This window comes from Cydia pomonella, chromosome 7 (assembly GCF_033807575.1).
Source record: "Cydia pomonella isolate Wapato2018A chromosome 7, ilCydPomo1, whole genome shotgun sequence".
In the NCBI taxonomy this organism is placed as follows: Eukaryota; Metazoa; Arthropoda; class Insecta; order Lepidoptera; family Tortricidae; genus Cydia; species Cydia pomonella.
Window position 1 is genome coordinate 22,705,464 of NC_084709.1, and position 20,613 is coordinate 22,726,076.

At 39.8% G+C, this 20,613-nt stretch overlaps 1 protein-coding gene across 1 annotated transcript; it reads left to right on the plus strand.

The window, feature by feature from the left end:
- The first annotated feature begins 1,123 nt into the window (after positions 1-1,123).
- Positions 1,124-19,965, plus strand: LOC133520158 (adenylate kinase 7-like). Its single transcript, XM_061854529.1, has 16 exons — positions 1,124-3,488; positions 5,329-5,484; positions 8,037-8,182; positions 9,454-9,581; positions 10,543-10,695; positions 11,021-11,102; positions 12,906-12,992; positions 13,466-13,624; positions 13,918-14,037; positions 14,363-14,553; positions 16,005-16,096; positions 16,521-16,631; positions 16,987-17,268; positions 17,799-17,926; positions 18,095-18,253; positions 19,558-19,965. Exons 1-16 carry the CDS (start codon positions 3,248-3,250, stop codon positions 19,762-19,764), a joined length of 2,442 nt encoding a protein of 813 aa, XP_061710513.1. The 5' UTR covers positions 1,124-3,247; the 3' UTR covers positions 19,765-19,965.
- Positions 19,966-20,613: the final 648 nt, after the last annotated feature.

Consider the following 20,613-nt stretch of genomic DNA (forward strand, 5'->3'; position numbering starts at 1 on the left):
GTTGCGTTAACTGGTCTTCGAGATTCGATTCGAACACATTCGCTTCGATTTGAGTTTGAAGATCGTTAAATTCAGTGTACAGGCTCTCTGCTCCTTGCACGCGTAGTTTTAAATTTATTCTACAAGGCTCAGTTAAAGCGTCTAAGTTATCGCTACAGTTTTGAATGTGGGTTGCGAACTTCGTCAGTCTAGCCTTTATAATGCCACGTTTTTTAACCAATTCGCGAACATGCGGTTCAATTGTGGCATCACAGATAGCCCTAGCCGGCGATTTCTCGCGTGATTTGTTTGGTACTACGATATCACCTGGTCCCATTTTGGTTAGGTTTAGTATAGAAAGCTGGAGTACTCACGTGTGGACTTTGGACCCTGATGCAACTCCGCGTTGTGTAGCGGCGAAAAGGTGTCCTTGGGTACCGGTCACGCAATGATAACTCGTCACAGGCTCACTGGAATTGATTAAGCACGGCATTAAGCAACTGAAGACAAAGGGTTAGGTATAGGGTGGCTGGATGTCCGTACCGAAATATGCGCGTTTAAAATCGTTGGATATCCAGTTCTCGTCCTACTGGTAACCGCAGTTTCCAAATTAGCGCATCCTTGGGTGTCTTCTTGCTGCATACGCGCCTTCCGTCCAAGAAGAAATGTCGATGTGCGATTTCTCTTCCAAAGGTGCTGCTTCTCAATAACCTCTCAACTCGTACTCGGCGATTGGCGAAGAAGTCGTTGATATATTTGGCGAAGAAGGACCAATATGTTCGTGATCAGGCGTAGCTTGCTGGAGAAATTCGACTTTCTTGGATGGCGAAATAAAAAATCCGAAATTTAACGTGCTTATTCTTGTAATTCTAAATGCTTAATCTACGTGTACATGTTTTAAGGAATTGGGGTAGAGGGGGACAATATGTCGTGACGTAGGGTGACGAAGACGTATATCGGGCTCCGTATTGGCCGCGATATGTGTGACGCGACATACGCAATTGTATCGCTCCGCCCAAAGATGTCGCGGTGGGTCTCGTACGGAACAATTAGTAATTACTGAATTATGTACTTAAACATGACATATACATATAATAATATTTACAGTAAGTACACTAGTGCGGAAATGAACACTTTCCTTGCCTATGTCGAAAGTGTAAAGGACAATATGTACTGTAAAACGTTGTAAGGTACACGTCCGAATAGGTAATTCGCAACTCGGGTCGATTTAAAAAACTCCCTTCGGTCGTGTTTTAATTTATCGCGACTCGTTGCGAATTTCCTACTTTCCGCATTTATATCTTAAATAACTATCGTGAATAACGCTGCTGCCTTATGGAAAATACAGTAACTACGTACAGATAGTTGATTTATTGTTATTCGGTCCAATGTGTCAATAACTATAACTACTCAGTGAAAAAAATTAGAACAGGTCACATTCAACTCTAAATTGTAGTAAAGGGATAGATCCCCGCAATTTGCAAACTTCGGTGTTTGCGGTAGGCCTCAGGGGGCCTACCGCAAACACCGAAGGTCACCTACACTGGTTTATCTATAATGTCAATAGACAACCAGTCGTCCCCTGCGTCTCGAGCAGATTAACTGGGGGCCTACCGCGAAAACCGAAATTCGCAAATTGCGGGGACCTTTCTCTTTTACTTTCACAAAGAAGTAATTAGAGTTACGGAAAAAAAAACGCCCGCAATTGACGAACTTCGATTTTCGCGGTAGGCCCTCGAAATTTGAGTAACCAAACTGTGTGTTCTCTAAGGCGGCATAATACGGGTGCTGTGTTTATTTTCTCAAATATATATGTCAATATATTTATTACAAATTAATAGTGCCAATAAACATTGGTATTTTTTTATCAAGGTGCATGGGAACAATTATTGAGTAATTATAAATAAGTTAAGCAATTTTAAATAAGACTAATTTTAATCGAATATTTTTAATATCTCCTTCTATTTTATAAATGTACTTAACTGTTTTAGTTCTCACTTAATATTTGAGTACTTATTATTTTATTCAATGACATCTTATATACTTATTAATTGTTATGGTATAAAGGATAAATCATTATGTGTTTGTTTTACATGCTGGACATAAATATATTATGCTTCTTTCTATTATAATATGCAGTTTTAATTGTTTAGTTTAGAACCTGTTTTTACCCATGGATGCCCACAGTGGCGCACGGAACACGAATGGGAATCTTAAATGCGCGGTACTAACAACGTCAAGATCGCTTATAAATATTACGTTTGGACGCTGTCAAAGTAACCTTCATGCTTTGAAATAAGGTCTATATTAGCTAGCGTGACATACCGTATAAAATATTGTATGTACCTAAAACGACGCGTGCGACCCAACGTAACGCAACACCAGTGGGCCCCCTCTTTCAGCGCAATTTTAACTGTTGTGGCCCTAATTTTCATACAACAAAGGTGTTGTTCGGTGTTACTACTGACTTCCTATGTTCACCTTCGGTCTCCATAAACAGATCAGCTTAATGCTACCACAATACTGCATTGTCACCGGAGTCAACTAGGGAGAGAGTGCATGAACTGTGGACGGTAGCACAGTAGCCCCTATCATATACATTGGCACGGAGCATTATGTCAAGTTTCCACTTCTAGATTTAAGCCACTTTCCGCACAGACTTAGTAGGCAGACCCCTACTAAGTCTGTGCGGAAAGGGAAGAGTCGTGGAATGTTAGCGAATCCATACATTCTACTAATCTTGCGCACAGACTCTCAATACGAAATAGAGCCAGCGTGAAGTGTAGGGGGCAGCACCTGTTTAGAAGCATCAATTGTTTTCGCTTTCTATTCGGGTCACTAGATGGCAGATCCTTCATACACCAGGGCCGTCTTAAACTATGCTGGGGCCCTTGGGAAAATAAGAAATTGGGGTCCTTTTGGAAAGTAAAGAAAGCGAATTAAAGTAGCATTTTTCTACTAATGATCTTCTATTTATTGTGGGTAATCTAAAATACTGATACTGTCTGTCCTTCGGCCCCCCTGCGGATGGGGGCCCTTATGGGCACGGACCCTGTGTGCCCTTATGGTAAAGATGGTATTGCCATACACATGGTCGCTATGCAAAACTTCAGCTCAATCGAGTACCTGAAATTGTGCACACCTTGCAAGTTTTTATAAAACAAACCTTTACAGACAAACTTAAAATAAAGAGAAAAAATACTTGTCAAATGTCATTGTCACTAAAACTTAATTATCTATATTAAGGCTTGAGCTTAAACTTCGCAAAATGAGTAAATCACGCGATATATTATCGTCAAACTCATCTTCAGAGCTCGACAATCAGTTCTCATATAAGCGCTATTTCATCAACAATCTGGACTCGTACCATGGCGAGCGAATACTGGAGCTTATGTCAAAGATACTGGAAAGGAATGCGGAACAAACGAAGGTGCCTTCCGCGGTAATGGTGGCCGAGGATGCGGAGCCTTCCCCTCCGCCGCCGCCTGAGATACCGTACGAAATTATAGGTAAGTTACTAAGACTGGCGACTGGTTTGCGACTCGGGGTTTCGGTATGTACGCCACATATATGCTCTTGTGGTACGGACGTGGACCGACTGGGACACCATGGATTATCTTGTCAAAAAAGTGCAGGTCGTTTTTCAAGACATGCGTCGCTTAATAACATAATCCGTCGATCTCTTGCCACCATCAATGTGCCTGCTCTTCTTGAGTCAACTGGCATTATCAGGGATGATGGCAAAAGGCCTGATGGGGTGTCCTTGGTTCCTTGGAGCTTGGGACGGATGTTAGTGTGGGATGCTACCTGCGTAGACACACTGGCACCTTCCTACCTCCAACGGACTAATGTAAAAGCGGGCGCAGCGGCGGAAAGAGCCGAAATTTTGAAACGTAATAAATATAAGAGCCTCGGTAGAGACTAGGTACCATTTGGCGTTGAAACTCTCGGTCCATGGGGTCCCAGCGCGCACAAGTTTTTTGGAGAAATCGCGAAACGTCTGGTTGACGTAACTGGTGACCGAAGAGCTGGCGGCTTCCTCGCACAACGTATCAGTATTGCGATACAACGAGGAAATGCCGCCAGCATCCTTGGTCTCAAATGCCTCAAGGATATACCTGCTATATCCATTATGGGTATTGTTATTGTCAATAAATATTTTTCAGTTAGGTACTCGTAAGATGATCGCTTCTCCATGCAAACGTAGTAATCATTTTCCTCCCTGGGTAGTGGGTATGTGACGTTATATAAAATATTTTTATACAATTATGTAAACAATTTATTTATAATATATTATTAAAATACAAAAATTTCACAACATGAATAATAAACTAAATGTAACTACAATTAAAATAACTAAAGCTAAAAAATAAAAATACCTATCAAAATTTTGCGCCCTTGGTAGGGTGCCCATCACGCAGGCAGCGTTCCCGCGCTGGATTGCGATTGCGATTGCGATGCGCGCGGGGGTCGCCCGTTGCCAATGTAAATGTATATTGCCGACTAGCTATACCCTTTCGTTTGATTTTTTCAGATTTTTTAATTATAAGAATAATAGAGGAGCTTTTAGAATTAAGTATGGAATTTGTTTCTCGCTTCTTATTATAATATAATAATAAAAACTCTTAAAAATGAAAAAAAAAAAAACAAACGAAGGGCATAGATAGCTACTTATAGTTAATAAGCAAACTATAGTTCGTTTTTTTTTGCATTAAAAAAAAGGAAAACAATCTTGACATGTAATTTTTTTTTACTTTTTACTCGTTTATCAAAACTGTTTTTCAATAAAAAGACACGACAAAATTGCTTATCTTCTTTCTTGTGCTAAAAAACGGACTATAATTTTATAACAATATTTTCTATAATGTCAATAGACAACCAGTCGTCCCCTGCGTCTCGAGCAGATTAACTGGGGGCCTACCGCGAAAACTGAAGTTCGCAAATTGCGGGGATCTTTCCCTTTTACTCTCACTAAGACGTAATCAGAGTGACAGAGAAAAATGCCCGCAATTGACGAAGTTCGATTTTCACGGTTATAGCCCTGACGCGAGTAGCGTATACTGCTAGGAACTTTGGGTACATTACGTAGCCAACATGCCAGTCGTTTACGCTACGTAGCGAACGAAACGCAACTATCACTGTCGCACTAATATGGAAGAGTGATAGAGAGACACAAGACAAAGCGTTTCGTTATCGGAGCGCAACTGATTGTCACCTTAGCTAGGCACCCAGTTCAGTTCAAACTATACTTTAAATCATCGCATTATATACGCATACCTCTCTGACGTCCTTAGTTTTTAACATTTTCCTTGGGTTTAAATTAATATCTGATTATCATGAATTCCCTAGGAACCGTCTCTGAACCGAAGACAAAATCACTGGACAACGTAGCGCGGATAGTTCCGAAGGATCAGGTTCTGGCAGACATGCTCACATGCGGCACGGTCGTTCTGGACATCAGCTACGATCGGGAAGAATTGAGAATCGCCATGGATTACATTAAGCGTCAGTTTCAAGTTCCGATTTTGACCTTTTGACTCTTTTCCAGGCGGTTCAATTTTTTTTTCATATAGGAGGCAATTGAGCAGAATCGCTTGATGGTAAGCTAGGTGCGTTGCCGGCCTTTGAGATGGGAATACAAGGTTTTTGCCAAAAAATCCAAATACATATAAGTATTCAAATTCATCCAGCTTTGACTTACCTTTTATACTACGTCGGTGGCAAACAAGCATACGGCCTGCCTGATGGTAAGCAGTATCCGTAGCCTATGTACGCCTGCAACTCCAGAGGAGTTACATGCGCGTTGCCGATCCTAACACCCTCCCACCCCTCGTTGAGCTCTGGCAACCTTACTCACCGGCAGGAACACAACACTATGAGTAGGGTCTAGTGTTATTTGGCTGCGATTTTCTGTAAGGTGGAGGTACTTCCCCAGTTGGGCTCTGCTCTAGATCTGGAATGACATCCGCTGTGCTGTGCCCTACCACACAGAGCGAGACCCTACCTACCTACCTACTTACTGTTATTCTAATTGTATTGACAATCCTTATTGGAGCTATAATTTTATTTCATTACTATTGTTATTATTTTTATTTTATTTTGACGATCATGATAGAAATTCTTATATTTTTGACATCAATGCAAATTTATTATATAATTGTCTTTCATGAAATAAATCATCTAATCTAATCTAATCTGATCAAAGACAAGTTTCCTGAAATCGCAATTAATTTGAACCTTAAATCAGAATGGTAAAGTTGAAATTCTATTGGCGCGTTGTGATCGATAAATCGTACTCGCGTATGTAACTCCTCTGGAGCATAAGCGAGATGGCTCTACGTGCCCGGAATCGCGAATATAAAATTGTTGTGAACAGTTATTTTTTAGTTAGTAGGTATTAACAAAAAAAGTAATGATTTCGATCAAATATAAAATTGCGCATTTTCGAAGAAATTTTCATATTTTAATTTTGAGCGCAAACATTATTATAAATTTTTAATAGTGCATTTTAGTCCTATAATAATAATAAAATCATTTATTTCAGACCAAGTTGATCCATAGCTTGTTATTTACAAAGAGGATCTTAATAACTATGTTAGTTGAACAATACAAAAAATAGAAAATATAATAATAGAAAAACAATTAAAACTTAATATATAACACGATATAGTACTATGTTGTAAATTGACAGGGGCAAGCAAGGCAAACAATCTGCTCTACTTGGCCCTGCCAATCACCACTTCAACCCAGTAGCGAGTAAGAGGAGAGTCGAGGCGCTCCGCCAACTCTCTCAGAAGGTCGTTGCTGCTACCCCGCATACGTTTCAGCAGTGATCCAACTCTTTTTCGCCTGATGGGGAAAAAGTCATCTGTACGCGCCTCTGCAAACATACGGGATGCACTCCAATGTCTCGGCAGCCTCAACAACATTCTGAGGATGTTCCTCAACAACATTCTATGTTCGTGATTTTTTATATAAATAAATATAAATATTATTATAGGACATTATTACACAAATTGACTAAGTCCCACGGTAAGCTCAATAAGGCTTGTGTTGAGGGTACTTAGACAACGATATATATAATATATAAATATTTATAAATACTTAAATACATAGAAAACACCCATGACTCAGGAACAAATATCCATGCTCATCACACGAATACATGCCCTTACCTTGTTTAATCAGGATTCCAATCAATGAAGTTACAAGAAAAACCTAAAGATTGCAATTCATATTTTTGGACAACCGTATTATATGAATCTAAAAAAGCGCTATGATTCTTCAAAAACTGTGCTGAACGCACGGCACCGTATCTTCTAATAACCGGGGGCCCTTGCGGATACACTTCGACCCATAGGGATCTTTTGCACGGCACCGTAAGTGTGTCATTCTAGATCGGTGGTATTTACCGATGACAAAAACTGACCACACACGACACGGTTAAGCATTTTGGTTTAAATGAGTCAAAATAGGAAAACAAATCATAACCACGCACTACCCACGGCACTTACGTCACTCTTTTAAACACTCATTAAATAAATTAGAAATCTATTTATTTTAATTCGACATTTCTCTCAGATCATTGAAACAGAATTGTAGTAGTCGTAGTTAAGAGGCATTAAGATAGATCAGAAGGTATCATAATTGTGTAAACGTACTGTTATTGAATATTAGGTACTACCAGTGGCGGGGAAAGACAAACATTTTATGTGGGTGGTTGTTTCATAGATATAGTTATTTCAGACGCGAGGCACCTCGGACTACGAGGCCGCAGACAATGGCCCACGTAGCCCACGCCTAACGCCACCTCTGGGTAATACCTATGTAAATTGGTCATACCTACCTGAAAAGTAACTTGGAAGGGTTACTTTTAGAACCAACATGGCCTGCAACCTGCATAAAAAGAATTTCTTTCCTAGATGCGCATTTTTTAAAATGTAGGTATATGTAAAGCGGTTGAAAACTTATTGACCTGGGTGTGATCTAGCAAACATGAGAAATATGTAGGTTTGTATATGGGCTTTATTGCCTTAGATTTCAAATATGACTTGCAGTGCTGAAAGATTTGCTGGAGAAGCACGGACCAGCGACTGCCGCTTCGGAGCCCGACGATGAAGTAGGCGCGGGCGACTCTAACAAGCGTTACCTGGTACTCATCTCCACTGTTATGACCTGGGCCGCCACTAAACCTTTGGATCCGGTAAGTTTCCCCGAATCGTCTTATGGCCTAGTCGGCTGTGGCTCAATGCTTGCAATGTAGATGACTTTAACAAGCGACTGGTCCTCATCTCCACTGTTATGATCTGGGCCGCCACTAAACCTTTGGATCCGGTAAGTTTCCCCGAATCGTCTTATGGCCTAGTCGGCTGTGGCTCAATGCTTGCAGTGTAGACTACTTTAACAAGCGATACCTGGTCCTCATCTCCAATAGTGTTATGACCTGGGCCACCACCAAAACTTTGGATCCGGTATGTTTCCACGAATTGTCTGTCGACCTATAGAAAGCCAATGCCGTTGGTCCTAGCGGGTTTTCCTGTTAATGGCATTTGGCGGCATCGAATCTTTTAAAATACATAATCAAAAGTTGAAAATAAATTATTCTGTAATTGTTTGATGGCAAAATTGGCAATACATACTAACAATATTTTGTGAACTGTCCTTACTTATTTATTGTGCCAAGAGTTATTTACAGTTCATATGACACAATTATATTTCCGTTTTGTGAAAGAAAACTTTTTTTAATACCGATTGATTATTTGTTACCAAATTGAATCAATGCTTCCACGTTAAGGACGCCGGAAACATTGTTTCCTTTTTTTGCGACATCCTGTTCATTGTGCTGTGCCGCATTCTTATTATTTTTCACTGTGCAGGGCAAGTACCTACCTGTACTATTGAAATGTGGATGATGACTGAATTACAAGCTTTTATTTAACTTCAAATGTTGGTTTATTTGTTTGTGTCAAATCTTGCACGCTAAATTAGACCCACTTCCCATTTTCCGATTGACCTAAAACTTCACATACATATGTAGGTAGAGTTAGATAAGGATTACTCTGCAGCATAGATCTAATATATGTCTGCTCTGCAGCGATTTTGATAGCACGCACTGTGCAAGTCACTGACCTGTGCAAGTGTTATTTTAAACGACAAATGTCTATGAAATTATTACGCATAATAAGAGTTATCTTGGTCTAACAAGTTGGTGAAAATGTAAAATTATAATTAGCATCGAGCTGATCTGATCTGATGATGTTGGCGACAGTAGGTGGCCATAGGAACTCTGTGATAAAATAACACAACCTGTGTTAGGGGTTGTTAGAATTGTCTTGATGACTATCACTTGCCTGTGAAAAGAAAAGTAGCGATAAAAGCTTATATCAAACATGTGTCAGTTGAGCCCAATTAGGCACAAAGTGTGGAAGTAATGTCTTCCCAAATAATAAACAAATTCTCTCAACTTTTGCCCAGGACAACCCAGAAATGCCGTTCATCGAAACAGATTTCCGCAAAAGAAAACCTCACCTCAACTACAAAATACACTACGACGCCGAAAACGAAGTCATAGGCATTGCGAGAAAGTATCGAAGACAAATCGGGTAAGTCATTATTATAATTACTGATGCAATATGCTTGGGGCAACAAAAAACCTTAGGAGTATGTCTGCCGGTAGATATTAAGCTTACTAGGCGTTTGTTTTAGTCAAAAACCAATATAAGAATGACCCTTGATGTCGCGTAATTATTACGGATCTCGAGTTCACAATATACAGGTTAATAGCTACAATCGTGTGGCTTTTGAGTGTAATACTGATCTATTGTTCTATGAGTAGTGACGCGTGGATATGGCCGTGACTCACTTATGGTCTTATCTAAGCATTACGTTCTGACGTCGTGCGTGGTTTAAGTTTAAACCGAGTTACCGAACAAAATCTATAAGTAATTAAGTATTAGGTACGTTTTCGATAACTTATAATTTGGGTGATGCCCAGCCAGAGCGTTTTCACATTGCTCGATCGGATGTCGGAAGGAAATGAATTGCAATACGTAAGTACATATGTATTTATTTAAGAAATATTTTTTGCTAAAAAACAATAGATAACGCAAAAAGGCGGTTTTTATGCCACGATAGAGCACTCTCTAATGTGCTCAATCCATTGAGGGTACTAGAGCCGGTATCTCTAACAAAATGTTTACGCTCCTCATTGCATCAACGCCAAATGGTAAAAATTGGAGTACCATTTAGAGAGTACTCTACCGAGGCTCTTATATTTATTACGATTCAAAATTTCGGCGTTTTCCGCCGCTGCGCCCGCTTTTACATTAGTCCGTTGGAGCTGAGACTAGGGTGACTACGCAGGTAGCATCCCACACTAACATCCATCCCAGGCTCCAAGGAACCAAAGACACCCCATCAGGCCTCTTCCCATCATCCCTGATTATGCCAATCGGCTCAAGAAGAGCAGGCACATTAATGGTGGCAAGAGACCGAAGGATTATGTCATCAAATGTAGTTGAAAAGAGAATTCCGCGTTTATAAAATTTAATGTCCCGTTTACAGTGCTTTAGTGGTGTGCGCCGGAATGACGTATGGCGGGCGAGAAGACGTACTGTACTACTGGTTCCAGAAGGCTTGGGAGTGTGAACCCCTGCTGCCGATCCTTGGAAGAGGCGCGAACGTTGTTCCACTTATCAACGTTCTGGATTTAGCACAGTAAGTGCCTGATGACTAGGAGATGTGTCTGACATTCACGAGGTTTCATCACAACTGTTCACAGCATACGAGTTATCAGCGCTACCCGAAATGAAATAATTGACTAAAGCTACTATGCTTGCATGTCGGCATGCATTTGAAAATTGTCTAACTCAGTCACTTGAATTTATCAAGAGCGATATATATACGTAGATATGGAGATATATACGTAGGTACTACCTATACATATTTGCATTCAATTTTCGCGGTAGCTGTTATGTTCAATCAAATTTTGTAAGGGCTTGTGCACAAATCACGCTTCTAAACGAGACTTTCACGGTTTCAGAATCGTCTACAATTTGGTGACGGATTTCCCGAAGAAATTATTTATGTTGGCTGTTGAACAAAACGTAACGAAGCAAAGAGAGGTTACGTCTTGCTTTAACTATGGAACAACATTTAGATACACGAGTTACCTTAGAGTATTTTACAAGCTTTTGTTTCATAGTATTTGACCCACTTCCCGATTTCCGATTAACCTGAAATTTTGCATACATATGTAAATCGGATAACGATGCAATATTATGATGACATGGAGCTGATCTGATGATGGAAACAGGAGGTAGCCATGGGAACTCTGTGATGGCCATGGAAACAGGGGTCACAAAACCGGTTTCACCGAAACCGAAAAAACCGGAATAACCGGGTTTTTCGTCGATTGAGAAAACCGGCTTTAAACTTTAAAAAAACCGGTTTTTCGAGTTTTTCGGTTTTACACTTAAATACTTGATAGTTGTAAGTATTACTTTGATTATCAGTTTATTACTACTTTTAACTTCCTTTTCTATTTGTAATTTCTACTTTTTAGTTTATCAGTAAATATAGAATAGAACATATAATTGAATTAATAAATATTAGCTAATTGCCCTACCCTACGTATAGTTTGTTTTTCAATACAACATTTCTGGTCTTCCGTTGGAAACTTGGAATCATTTCAGTGAAACCACGGCATGTAACATACACCAAATGAATACACGGTAAATAAAAATAAAGAACAATATCTGTAAGTTAATTAACATGACAAAAGATTATTTTAAAACAAAGTGTGTGCGGGTTTAAAATAAACATACCGAACGAGATATTTTTTAACAATTGCAACACAATCACATCAAAATGGCAACCATGATCGGAGTGTTACTTGCCTAATCTGTAATCCTAGAACATATCATTCACTTCAATCACTCAACGAATATCTCTATATGTGGGTTATTATAATGATTTATTCTTAATTGCCTGGCTGAAAGAAGGCGAGAAGAGGGATTATAATTACATTATTTTTTTCACTGATCTCCAATTTAGTAACTTAACCTATGAAAGAAATTAATATTGATCTCAAATGTTAAGTGTATTTAATAAGTATTTACTTTCGTAAAAGGAATATACGATGTTTTGTGTTTTGTGTTATAATGATAACTATTTGTAGTTAATTTTGCGTTCCAGAAGTGCATGGAGGTTATTAATAATAATAATAATAATAATTCAGCCTATATACGTCCCACTGCTGGGCACAGGCCTCCTCTCATGCGCGAGAGGGCTCGGGCTATAGTCCCCACGCTAGCCCAATGCGGATTGGGGACTTCACATACACTTTTGAATTTCTTCGCAGATGTATGCAGGTTTCCTCATGATGTTTTCCTTCACCGAAAAGCTAGTGGTAAATATCAAATGATATTTCGTACATAAGTTCCGAAAAACTCATTGGTACGACCCAGGATTTGAACCCACGACCTCCGGATTATTTTAGTTATTTTGTTTTTAATTTTTGTTCCTAATAATTTTAAGATATAAAAAAGGTTTTATATCCATTGTTAAATGACTGAATATTAAAGTTTAAATTCATAAAATGCAGTTTTTTCACTTTTTATATGTAAAACCGAAAAATCACCGAAAAACCGGAAAACCCGGTTTTGTAATGTACAAAAACCGAAAAACCGGTTTTCAAAAATACTAGCGGTTTTGTGACCCCTAGAAACAACGCAAACTAATTGTGTTTGCGATCGTTAGAATTTTTTCGATGAGTATTAGTTGCCCATGGAAAGAAAAGTACAGTCAGCGATAAAAGCTTGTATGAATAATTACCAAAAATGGATTTATTTTCTCTCGCTTTTCAACTAAACCCACTTACTTTCTATTTTCCCCTGATTGAATTCAAACATTGATTTTTTCTTCAGATAGTGAAACCCCTTGGTCGCTGCGCTGGGACAGGGATGTTCAAATGCATTCCACAGGAAGATGCCTTCTTGATTCCGGATATCGATGTAACGTGCCCTTTTAAGTTATTATCTATGAATATGTAAATTATTATTAAAATTTTGAGCCCACGAAAGTTCACAAACTTTCCCTAATTTTCCCGTCTCGAACTAAAGACAAGGCCGATTGGCATGTACACAACACATCTAAATCTATGTCGCAGTGCAATTATTTAGTTTCGAAACTTTTCTATTAACCTTACACAATAACTAGAGTCGGACCACGCTAAGTTTTCATGTCCTACCTACGTCAAATATGGGACTTAGAATAGGGAATTGTATGCATTATTCCTACTTAATGTAGTTTTGTGGAACTTTGTCCAAAACAACTTTTCTTCGTCTTCCCCACATTGACCTAGTACTAGCAGTCGATGGTATAGGTTTTTATCTTTAACAAATTGAAATGGAAATCATAGAACACAGAACGCAATCTGTGGTTTAAATTCATGCAAAAAGTTTCTGAGGTTCTGTCCATTTCACAGCAAAGGATTTTCGACCTTATGACTCTGAACCTGAGCATGGAACCAGGGTTTATAGTGGAGACCATGGCTCTCCAGTGGACCACTGAGCTTACGTTTGCCGAATATGCACCGTTCCTCATGAAGGAGTTCAAGAAACTACGAGGACTGAAGCCGTTTAAAGTGAGAAGACTGTCAATTTACCTTGATATACCTAAATTCCCTGTTTAATGTTTTGACTATAGTCGAATTAAACCAATAGGTAGAATAGGTTCGCTAAGTTCAAACTGTCCAGAAAAAGGAGCCCCGCTCGACTCAAAGTACGAGACAATGATTTTTCACGTTTCACGATATGTCTAGAACTTTCATGCTCTGATCTGCCTGATTTTACGATCGGCCACAAACATACATGACGTAATGTTATCGTTGTGGTATATTTTACCGAACTTACCTATAATTCCGATAACATTTTTCAGATCATTGTTTACGGTCCTCCTATAGTTGGAAAAACGAGTCTGGCGAAGCAAATCTGTGAGAATTACGGTCTTGTTTACATATCACCTGAAACTGCTGCTAAAGATGTTATGGAGGATTTGGTAAATATTTTTAAATTGATGGATATAAACTTCAGTAAAATCAGAGATAGAGGTGTTTTCACCTATTTACCTGTTAGGACATCAGTGTCGATGTCGTAAGGCTATCTTACCATAGATGTTACTACATATTTCCTAATATTTGTAAACCAAAAAGGAACTGATGAAAAGTTTCAATAGTGTCGAACCAGTTTTCGCCGTAAAATAGTTGCTTAGAGCATATAGGGCAACTAGATCCAGTGCCCCAGACGGAATGCCCGAGTGAATTTCTCAACGTAGAACATCATGTCATGTAGAAAGCATGTGAACGAGATATATTTGGTGATAGGCACGCCGTGTTGCTCACTGGGATGAGGGTGAAACATCCGCGTTGCCCCAACCATCCCCCGAAGAGGAAGTTGTGGGGATGGATGATGAGGAGGACAATGCTGCTGAGGACGAGGAGGCGCGTGAGGCAGCCAGGCAGGCATTGGCTGTGATGCAAGCTGGGCTGGCAGTCAGCGAGGAAGAGATTATGGGGTATGCGCTACAGGCTTGTAGATGTTGTGGGATATGTCCTCAGAAGTAGAGATGAATTAGGAGCACAACGCTCCAAAGAAGGCGCGCGTAGCAGCCAGGCAGGCGTTTTGGCTGGCCGTCAGCGAGGAAGATATTATTGGGTACGTGCTGCGATTTTATAAATATGAGGTAAAATCTAACTATTCTAAGAAGAAGTGGTGGGGCATACATAAGTAATGAGGCGTATAATCATAAAAAGTAGTGGTGGGTATATTGATAAGGAGGACAACGTTCCTGACGAGGCGCGGGAGGCGGCCAGGCAGGCATTTGGCTGTGATGTAAGCTGGGCTGGCAGTCAGCGAGGAAGATATTATGGGGTACGTGTAACGATCTATAAGATGTTGTGGGGAATGTCCTCAGAAGTAGGGATGAATGAGGAGGATAACGTTTAACACGAGACACGCGAGGCAACGAGGCAAGCGCTGGCTTTGATGTAGGCCGGGCTGGCCGTCATTGAGGAACATATTATGGGGTAAGTATAATACGGTCGCTAATGTCGCTATCAGATATATCGGAGCAGCCCAGATGTTTACAAATATCTGAACAAAGCCTCTACTTATTATTAAGACATTAAAGTGCATTCAGATATTTTTTACCATCATGGCCGCTCCGATATCACTGATGGCGACTGTACCACTTGTTTTAATCATTACAACGTAAAATAGTGAGGATTATTGAAGAGGATTAACGTTGAGGACGAGCGACGTGCTTTTCTAAGCACTTCTTCTGAAGAACTTCTTCGAAATATAGTAGTAGTAGTAGAAATTACACCTTCTGAAGTAGTGGAGGTTAATGAGAAGGACTACGCTGACGTCGAGGTCGACGAGGCCAAGGTGGTTAAGGTGAGGCTGGCTGTGATGCAGGCCGGGCCTGCGGCCAGCGACGAAAGTATTATAGTGGTGAGGGTAACTGTTTTAAAAAAGATATGTTAAGGAGTATAACTCTGAGGATTAGGCGTCAAGGCAAGCACTGTCTGTGATACAGTCCGGGTAGATACTGATACTGACACTATAGTCTGACAAGGCATTATGCATAAGGCTATACAAGAGTACACTGTAGGACAGAACTTCCTCATCGACCGATACAAAGTGCCTTAGGTGCAGACCGCATTCAATAGCTCCCAGTGACCCTTATAAGGCGGCCTAACGAGATCGTCGAAGTGGTGCAACTATCCTAAGCAGCGCTTTAATATATGTATCAGTAAATATCAAATTTATAAACACCCAAGTTTTGGGTAGGGAAACGTATACATGTATTTAAAAAAAATCTTGTAACAAGAAAGGACCGGCGCAGCGAATGGCTACGAAAAATAATAACGGAAAAAGGAGCGAGACTAGATTCAAAGTAATTAGTGTACGTAGAACATCCATATCATAGTATCCGTACTAAAAATGCCATATTTTTTATCTTAGATATATGCGAAAAAGGCTGCTCTGCCGAGAAGCTCTCAACAGAGGCTGGGTCCTGGATGGGTTTCCGAACACCATACCGCAATGTACCGCGCGTGAGTACATTTGAATAAAACATTATTTAATAGTAGAGCCGCTTCGTCCAACTCACTTGTGCCTGGGGATTTTGACAGTTACCCCGGTGTTTTCCTGGTATTTTTGCCACAGGTCACAAAGGGACGCTGGGATTCGCTTGGGAACCTAATTCCATGAATGGGCATATTCTGAATTCTGACTTTCCAACCCAGACGGGAATCTAGGCCTCATTTGGATTAGTCAGGTTGCCTCACGATACTTCTCGTCATGTGCTCGTTACCTAAAAGTGACTGGCAAACATAGATCGTCATTTCTATATAAGTAATTTCCAAAAAAAACTTTGTTACGAAGCCGGAGTTTCATCTCCGTAGCTCATTTCCTGACGTGAATAAAATTAAATCTGACATGTTTAATACCAAAACTAAACTATTATAATTACCGCAGTGTTTGACAGAGGAGAAGAACAAGATTCTGACGCCGAAGAGGAAAATGAAGAAGACAAGTTTGACGAAGATGCTGATTTGTACAGCAATGTTTTAAAGAAAATTCTGCCTGGTACGTAAAATATCCCCAACTATATGTTGCTATAATTATTATGATTCAAGTATTTAGTAGCCTTTGAACGAAGGTTCGAGTACTTTTCGAGTTTATATTTCAAAGGTTTTTTTTTAAAGAATATTAACCATAAAATCTGATATCAACCGAACATTGCATCATGCCCATTACACGCGATAATGTAGGCCAATATACTGGATGCAGTTATATGTTAGAGGGAGTAAGCGATACTCAATACTCAATCATTTAAGAATATTGCTACCTCGATCAGGTTTAAGGATTTGGCACTGGAGGACCAATTTCCGCTGAATCAATTTCAACCACCACTGAGTTCTTTATATTTTTTTCTTCACAGATATCGTAGTAAGCCTTGAGGCAACCGACGACTTCATTTGCGATAAAGCTATGAAACTACCAGAGGGTGACTCCCGACTAGACGAAGAAGTTGTCCTCAACCGTCTCTACGAGTTCCGAGCCAACGACGCCCGTGACGTCACTCCGCTAAATTTCTTTGATGAGCTGGACATACACCCTCTCATAGTGCCTGTGAAGGAGCATTCAGATTATGCCATGAAGGGGCCGTATGCGGCTGTTGCTTTGCGGATGGGCCGGCCTTGCAGATATTCTAAATTACTTGGTAAGCAATAGAGAATCACAATTGATTAACTCGGTATATCTGATGTGCTGCCCTAAATAATGTGAAGTAATGTGAATTTTTGCAAAACTTGCTTCCCACGAGTTGTCTTGTCATTTAATTTGTGATCAAATTAAATGACAAGACGACACACACAAATTGCCTTCATCTTCATTTAATCGAGTCTTCAAAAAGACCCGAAAAACTCCACTCTTGTCTAAAAAATGAAAATTGTGTTTGATTCAGTCATTTTTGTTTGTAGTTCGAATTTCTAAATTATTTCAATTTTCACTAGACTTAAATCGACCGGGATATAAACCGTGATTACCTTTTATATTTTTTTGAGCTACCGATATTTCGACGCAGTATCCGGTCGGTCCGGTTGGTTATATCCCGGTCGATTTATTCTAGTGAAACTAACCGTGAATCATTCAATGTTATTTCAATTTTCTTTTTCGATCATTGAACTACGCAATTACACAATTCCTCTTGTACCTATACTTGTTTGTAAGTAACGTTTTCGCATATCTTAGCTATGATTGAGGCTGCTGAAAAGAAAGCAAAAGAAGACAAAGCCAGGCAGCGACATGAAGAAGCTAAGGCGCAGAAAGAACTAGAGGAAAAAATGAGGAAAGATCGTGAGGACAAAATGGAATACTGGGTACGTTATCTTTTCATATTACACCAGTATTTCTTTTTTTATACCGAGTTGGTGGCAAAGAAGCTTACGTCCCGCCTGGACGCCTGCAACTCCATTGGGTATCACATTATGGGTTTCCGCGGGTAGCTGAATCATATATATTTGATTAAACATTTTATCTGATTTCAGTCTGAACTATACGCTGCGATGCGCGAAGAGGAGCAACAAGCGTTAGCGGCGGCCGGCGAGCCGATGCGCAACTATTTAGTGCACCACATCTTTCCCACCCTCACTCCAGCATTGCTCGAAGTCGCTAGGCTGAGACCTGCTGACCCTATCGATTTCCTGGTAAGTATAAACTCAATTACCCACAAAACTTCTCCTTCTTCTGACAAGCTGACCAACAATCTGATCAATATAAGGGCTTGTTGTAATCACGCGAGGTTCGATAGGGGGAAGGGGGTCACCAAAAATATCACGACAGATCACGTTGGGGGAGGGCGGTATAAGGTAAGGAGACCTCACGTGTATTTTTCTATAGTGAACGAAATTAAGAAAAAATATCTACAACATACTTTTTCTCGTTTCGTTAAACATACATCTTCACTTGGCACTTCAGAACAGCGAGTATAAACAAGATTTGCTCTATAAAAAACTATTTATCTTAAAATTATGTCGAATGAAAAAATAAAATAAAAATACACGTGAGGTTATGTGGGCCAAGAACCTCACTAAATGTCACCAAGGGAGAGGGGAGTCAAAAAAGTAGCCGAAAAAACCTCGCATGATTTGTGCACAAGCCCTAACAGGAAATAGCCGTTGACCTTTTATGAAGCCTTTTTCCATATTGAAGCGGGATAGTTCCATAAATTAATCGATGACTAGGTATGTAGTTAGCGAGAGTCAGACCCAGATAAGTTGGTAGCTATTTTGATAGCCCAGCCTATACAAGTGTTAAGTAAACGTCATAATTTCATAGAAGTTTGACAGTTAAAATAACACTTACACTGCCTGCCAAAATTGCTGCCAACTTATCGTGGTCTGTCTCTATTAGTATTGGTAGGTACGTTACTGAGCCCCGAGCCAGTGAATAGGGTGTTATAGTCAGCGATCCAATAATACCTAAAACGCTACCTGAACTAGCCAGAAAATCGATATTTATTTTGAATATGCGAGAATGATAGAGAGGTAGATAATGAAATTGTGATTTTCGATATTCTCGGAAGGCTCTTTGATTACCCTTATTTTATAGCTTTTGGCCATAGCCCTTCTAATGCAGATATCGATTTTCTGATGAATAATCGGCGGAGCATACCGGCTCTCACAGCGGTCACAACACCTTACCAAATCACGGAAACGGCATGGTGTGATGTAATCAATGCTCGAGGCAAGTTTGGGGCGCAACTAAATACACTGAGAGCCACCATAAAAGTGAATTTCCTCTGAAATGTATAGAGCCATTTCCACGCTTTGTCACCGTTAAGCACCGCTGCACCACGCGGTACGACGGAGGCGCGGCGTCATACGGCCTAGGCGGATTACCTACACTGTGATATAAAATTTCACGCCGCGCCTCCACCGTACCGCGCAATGCACACCGTTGGGTATTAGCTTCGTCTTTATTTGTTAAATTCTGTATCCTTCTTTTATAGGCAGAATATCTATTCAAGCAAAATCCGATCGGCAAAATGCTAGAGCCAGGCTACAATCTACAAGCCGAGAAAATCTTAGGCAAGATCAAGATTCTAGACGATGCGTTGCAAGACCTCGATGTTCAGATTGAACCTCTGGCACCTCCAGAAGCGGAGTTGCCTTCGCCTCCACCGCCTCCAAAACCTAAACCTATGAGTGCTCTGTAAATTAGGACAAAGTCCTCGACATCACCAACGAGTATTTGTTATCGTGACGGTTTTGTTATATGGCGTATAGCGTTCTAATGATTAAACCGTGTGTCGTTACTAGTTCTAGAGATACAGAAATATCGTAATAAAACTGTACAAGTTTGGTGGTTAGCAGGCTAGTGAGCCTGCTTATTAATAAACGTATTATGGTTAAAAAAATGCTTGAATTTTTGGAAAAATATTAAGTTTAAACGGTCATTATCGTTATACCTTCAGCAACTGGTTAATGAACTGATACTGGTTGGCTGACAGTACTGGAAAATCTTAGTGTTTCTGCTTTTTAAGTTCATCTGATTTCATATATATGTATGTATATGAGTAGCTTAGCTTCAAACTCAGGTAAATCCATCTGTCAGATTATGCGATTTTGGTATTATGAAAAGGTAATAAGGTAGATATTTGCTGAGAGGGTCGAATGGATTTATCTGACAAGGAAGGGTACCCAACTGTCCGACTCCGATTTGATTCATTTTGATATATGTTATAGAGTAGTCTAAAATAACGGACACGTATTTTTTTTTAGCTGCCCAAACTCAACCTGTTAGGAGAAAATGGCCTTCAAAGTACTTCAAAGTAAAAAAAATCGATATTCGAAGTTTTAAATATCTTATCGCTAAAGTTTGGTACACATAAAGACAGGTATTTTTTTTAGGAAAACTTGAGTTTAAGCAGATATAACAAAACACGTGCTCATTATTTTTTGCTGCTTTCAAACATATACTCAAACCAGCCATTAACTAGCAAGTTGCTTGAGCATCACTTTCTATAGGAATTAGAAGATTTAGTAACTTTTTAGTACTTTGAAGG

Excerpts from the sequence above, each read along its gene's own strand:
- LOC133520158 (XM_061854529.1), top strand. The coding sequence starts at position 3,248 with ATGAGTAAATCACGCGATATATTATCGTCAAACTCATCTTCAGAGCTC. Across the intron at positions 8,183-9,453 it reads CCACTAAACCTTTGGATCCG|GACAACCCAGAAATGCCGTT; the intron begins GTAAGTTTCCCC and ends ACTTTTGCCCAG. Across the intron at positions 11,103-12,905 it reads ACGTAACGAAGCAAAGAGAG|ATAGTGAAACCCCTTGGTCG; the intron begins GTTACGTCTTGC and ends TTTTTTCTTCAG.